The sequence below is a fragment of the Gorilla gorilla genome, chromosome X, assembly GCF_029281585.2.
Source record: "Gorilla gorilla gorilla isolate KB3781 chromosome X, NHGRI_mGorGor1-v2.1_pri, whole genome shotgun sequence".
NCBI classification, from domain to species: Eukaryota; Metazoa; Chordata; class Mammalia; order Primates; family Hominidae; genus Gorilla; species Gorilla gorilla.
Window position 1 is genome coordinate 67292988 of NC_073247.2, and position 4958 is coordinate 67297945.

Genomic DNA, 4958 nt, shown 5'->3' on the forward strand with positions numbered 1-4958 from the left:
CAACTGCCCCATGGCATCTGCCTCACCTGGAAACAAAGAGCTGACCAGAATTCCATCACAGGTCTCTGTGAGCTGGGGTAGGCAAGACTGGCCAACAGGTGCCTGTGAGGGGTCTGCAGACACCAGCTTTGTGGGGAAGGTCTAACCAGAATGTGGATTCTTGGGACAGCAGGCCTCTTTTAGTGGATTATTTGTTGGAACCACCTGTGGTTTCAGGCAGCTGCTGAAAGAAGCGTGGACAGTCAGGCACTCCCCATAACCTAGAGAGAAACACTAGGCTCAATCTTCTGATGCCCTTCGTCTCTAGATAGAAAACAAACATTCCAGCAGAAGGAACCGGTGTGATGAGACTGCTGTACCTGAGTTCAGTAAGGTTCCATTTTTTTCTGGATAAAGTACTTTCCAAATGCAAGATGGCACATCTCTTAAGTTCTGACCCACTAACCCATCCTCTACCAAGATTGTTTATCTAGCGCAGGACAAATGTGAGGAGGCAGCCCGCAGCCCAGCACATGTGGGGCACCGTGTTAGCGTGTTCAGGCTGAGGGTTGGGGTTCTGCTGGGTAGGAGCGTCCTGAACTCCCTGAAACAGGAAAAGCCTTACGGGTATAAACCTTCCTCCTGATTAACCTTACTGAGTCATCCTTGTCAGAATGCCCTTCTAGGGAACCTCCAATGTATCTGGCATCTTTGACAGATGCCACTTCCTTTGTGCATAGAGCCAGGAAGAGCAATGTGGACACTACCAGAAGTCCAACATTTTCCTGGGCCTTCCCATCTCTCATGGGCCCCACACCCCACAACTCTTTTCCTGTATTCACAATCCCTCTGTCAGTCTTTCTTCTTTGAACTCCTTCTTCCTCAGTGGCCCTCTTCTTCTAACCTCTCCAACACTCTAACCCACATAGCCTCTTCCGTTGAGTATCCTTTATCCTGTCCACAGACCCTGTCAGGTTGATCCTTCTCCTCTTTACTCTGGACCTCTTCTAAGCTTCTTTGTGTTCCTCTCTACTCAATTTATTCTGTGTATTTTCCTCTAAGCCACAAGCTCTCTGACAGCTGCTCCTTCTTTTCATGCCCCATTCACCAAACACACCCGATCTTTTCAACAAGACAAAGGGCTTACACACAGCATGTCATGTACACACAAGTTTGTATTTTTTAGAGCAAAACAACAGTTAATGCTGGCAAAGATGTTTAGTTATCAGGGATTCCATAAGCTTTCAATACACTGAAAGGCAACATTTTTTGCATGTCTACAAATTATACATTTGTTTCCACACATGTGCCAAATTTTACCCTAACAGTTAGGACTTTTTCACCAAATCGTAGACATAGATATGGAAATCATCATCAAACTTGATGAAATACACAGAGGGTTTGGCTTCCACTTGGTGAATGACCATGCCGATCCTTTTGGAGCCATCTTCTTTGGTATATTCCACATGCTTACCTATTAGGCCATCTACAACTCCTCCTGGCTCCCTCTCTGTTGGAGGAGACTCACTGGATTCTGGCATGATGCGGAGGTCACCTTCCTTATAATCATCTAGAAGCTGGTACATGTACAAGACAGGATCTTTCTCATAGGTAATATAAAACCAGGCTTTCATGATAGGTGCTTGAGCTAAGACCATCCCCCTCCATTCATCCTTAGAACCATGCTCTCCCTCAAACATGTGTTCCACTGCTTTGCCAATTATGGTGTTTGCAAGGTTGGCATCACTAATGTGAGATGATGCCACCCTGTCAGAAAGAATTTTAAGAGACAAAACCCTTTCATCTCTGTGAAGTTCCAGTCCATAGACACAGTCAATTCCATCATATTTCACCAGATAAAGAGAGGGATTTATAGGCACCTGATCCAGAACGGTTCCTTTCCACTGCGTGATGGGCTCATCTCCTTCCTTCCATCCATGAGAAATTCTGCAGCCCACGATGTTCCTGCGGGGCTGGGATGAAGGTCTGCCTCTCTGCTTCTTTTGGGAGACTTTTTTCTTTGTCATGTTTGCAGACCCAGTGGCCCGTCCTGCAGCTGCCCTGGTTTGTTGCCCTTCGGCTTCCTGTGCGTTGGGGGTCTTCATGCCTGCTGGGGGAGGAGAGAGGATAGAGAGACATACCCAGTATGCCACAAGGCAAACTTTTCCCTATAGCCATGTCTGGATGTAGTCTGCGCTAGTGCCTAAGTTTCCCCTAGGAGCCTGGAAGCAATGCTGGAAATCCTGGCTGCATGCCCGCAGTGCTCTCCCTCTTAAGTTCCTTTGGGCTGTGGGGAAAGGCTGGAGTGGTGCCGTAGAGCTGTCTGGGGTTAGGAACTCTGCAGAAGTGGCTGGGCCACCTCCTCCTAGCTCAGAGCCCACTGCCCTCCCGGAACCCCTTGCTACCACTGGCGTCCACTTCCAATCCCCTTGCAAAGAGGCCTTGACCGGCACCCACTGCCCTCCTTCCCTGAGCGTCCCAGCTGCTGTCCACAACACCCCCTGCCTACCCTAACCACTTCCCTGGTACCCACCGCCCTTGCTTCCCGGCGCTCACCTTCAAATCCTTGTCTGGCTCCCGTTCCTACCCCCTTTTCATGTTGCTCACCGCACTCCCCCACCCCACCCTTGCCTGGCGCCCACCTCCACCCCATGTCTCCTGCTGGATTCCTTCCCATCCCCCTCTCCATTCTGGCGCCCACTAATGGCCTTGCCCTGCCTGGCGTCCACCGCCGGGGATCGCGGGCCTCACGTGCCCAAATCGGACACCTCGCTGCTGCCTCCGCTACGAGCCTGTGGCGAAGGAGGGTCAGCAGGCGACCGGCCGAGTGAATGCTTGCAAGAGCTGGGAGGGTAGGATCCGTAGATGAGGAACGTGTCTAGGAGGGCGGCAAGGCAGGCAAAGAGGAAGGCAGCGGCGTCCCCACCGCTTGGCTCGCTAGCCCTCCGCCTCCCTGCTGGCGGTGGCGGCCCCTCAGCCACATCGGGATTCCACCAGTCCCTGCTGTCGCCGCGGCAGTCTCCTCCCTCTTTCCGTAGCGCAGCTTCCTGCCCAGAGAGAGGCCTCCTCTTCCTGTCAAACACCCGACTCTCCTCTCCACCAGGCTCCCACGCCCACCACACAGCCTGTAGCCCCGGCGGAGCTATAGGCTCTGACTCCGCCTCTTTCCAAATTCGGAGTAGTTCGTGCCACAGTCGTCCTCGGAACCCTGTGCCCCCTTCCTCACCCGTTTCAGGGCCACTTGGTTCCCACCTCCACCTTCTTAGTCCGCCTGCCCTGCTTTCCATCTTCTTGGAATTCGCCTTGCTGCCGCCCCGCGCCCACCCCCGCCCCCGCCCCGTCCCATGCCCTTATGGATTTATTCTTTACACGTAAATATGTCTTTCCTCTTTTTGAAAGGCTTTGGAGTTGGAACAGAGAAATTCACTATGGTAAGTCTGCCATTTTGACCCAGTCTCTACCTAATTTTTGCTGACTGATATTTGCTGGCTTTTTTGTTTTTGTTTTTGAGGGATTTTTTTTTCCTTTTCTTTATTGCAAGATAATTGCATGTACAATGTGAACACTATCTACATTTTAGGAAATTAATATTAAGAGGAAAATCATCAACTGCAGTCCCATCTCCCATTTTTGAGGGCCTCACAGCAAAATATTAATGCTCATAGTTTTTTTTTTCCTTTTTCCTAAACTTTGGAAAACTGGGATTTGTTTTTTATCTGCATTTCATGTCTATTAATTTTTCCAGGAAATTAGATGTTTTCTCATCGATTTTTTCATTCAACAAATATTTATTGAGCACCTGTTACATATCTTGCACTTGGTCCGTAAAACTCAATTTTAAAGTGATTTATAATTTGGCTTTTCTCCCAGTACTGGACATTTGACATAATATTTCCACAATAACCAGTAATCAGATCTATGTATCGGAATAGAAAGCTTTGCAAAAAAATAACTTTATAAGAAATAATTAAAGTTATAGTTTTATAAATCAGTGGAGAAACATTGGGTATTCTTTAAGGAATGTTGAAATAATTATTTAAATATTTTGAGAAAGGTTGTATACTAATGTTGTACCAGTATCAATATTTGATTTATTAAAAGGTAAAAAGCAGCAAAATAAAATTGAACAGAAAGCAAATGAACCAACCAAAAACACTGTAAACAAAATAATGCTTAATGGTATCTTTCTTATTCAGATACTTATGGTATTTGAATGAGGGGATGAGTCGGATGTTAACAGAACAACTACACTTAATAAAATAACATCTACAAGGAAAAATAGAAGTAATAATAATCTTGATTCAACAGTCAAAGTATGAAAGAACATTAAAATATTACTTAATGTCATTGATCATGAAAAAGTTTCATATCTAGTGCTGATGCAAGTGAAAGTTTATACAATTTTTATGGGAAGCAATTTGCAGATATGTTGTAGTTTCAGTGAGGGCTTTTTTATTTTTAATTTTAATTTTTATTTTTTTAAATTATATTTTAAGTTCTAGGGTACATGTGCACAATGTGCAGGTTAGTTACATGTGTATACGTGTGCCATGTTGGTGTGCTGCACCCATTAACTCCTCATTTACATTAGGTATATCTCCTAATGCTATCCCTCTCCCCTACCCCCACCTCACAAGAGGCCCCAGTGTGTGATGTTCCCCTTCCTGTGTCCAAGTGTTCTCATTGTTCAATTCCCACCTATGAGTGAGAACATGTGGTGTTTGGTTTTTTGTCCTTGCGATAGTTTGCTGAGAATGATGGTTTCCAGCTTCATCCATGTCCCTACAAAGGACACGAACTCATCATTTTTTATGGCTGCATAGTATTCCATGGTGTATATGTGCCACATTTTCTTAATCCAGTCTATCATTGTTGGACATTTGGGTTGGTTCCAAGTCTTTGCTATTGTGAATAGTGCCGCAATAAACGTATGTGTGCATGTGTCTTTATAGCAGCATGACTTATAATCCTTTGGGTAT

General features: G+C 46.1%; 1 protein-coding gene across 7 annotated transcripts; it reads right to left on the reverse strand.

Annotated features, from left to right (window-relative positions):
• Window positions 1–1136: 1136 nt before the first annotated feature.
• On the reverse strand, window positions 1137–3008 carry LOC115932047 (spindlin-2). Of its 7 annotated transcripts, XM_031005713.2 has the most exons (3): window positions 2693–3006; window positions 1860–2086; window positions 1137–1556 (listed from the first exon to the last, which is right to left on the reverse strand). In XM_031005713.2, the coding sequence occupies exons 2-3, from the start codon at window positions 2082–2084 to the stop codon at window positions 1308–1310; spliced, it is 474 nt and encodes a 157-aa protein (XP_030861573.1). In that variant the 5' UTR covers window positions 2085–2086; window positions 2693–3006; the 3' UTR covers window positions 1137–1307. The 7 variants fall into 7 exon arrangements, with proteins under 7 accessions (XP_030861573.1, XP_055231380.2, XP_055231376.1 ...); XM_055375405.2 differs by having other exon boundaries at window positions 1137–2089; window positions 2536–3008; XM_055375401.1 differs by having other exon boundaries at window positions 1137–2086; window positions 2536–3007.
• Between the last annotated feature and the right edge of the window lie 1950 nt (window positions 3009–4958).

Bases quoted from the DNA above. Each gene is read 5' to 3' on its own strand.
- LOC115932047 (XM_055375405.2), bottom strand. From the start codon at position 2,668: ATGGAGAGGGGGATGGGAAGGAATCCAGCAGGAGACATGGGGTGGAGG. The intron at 2,090-2,535 runs GTGAGCGCCGGG...CTCCTCCCCCAG, and splicing joins AGCCAGACAAGGATTTGAAG to CAGGCATGAAGACCCCCAAC.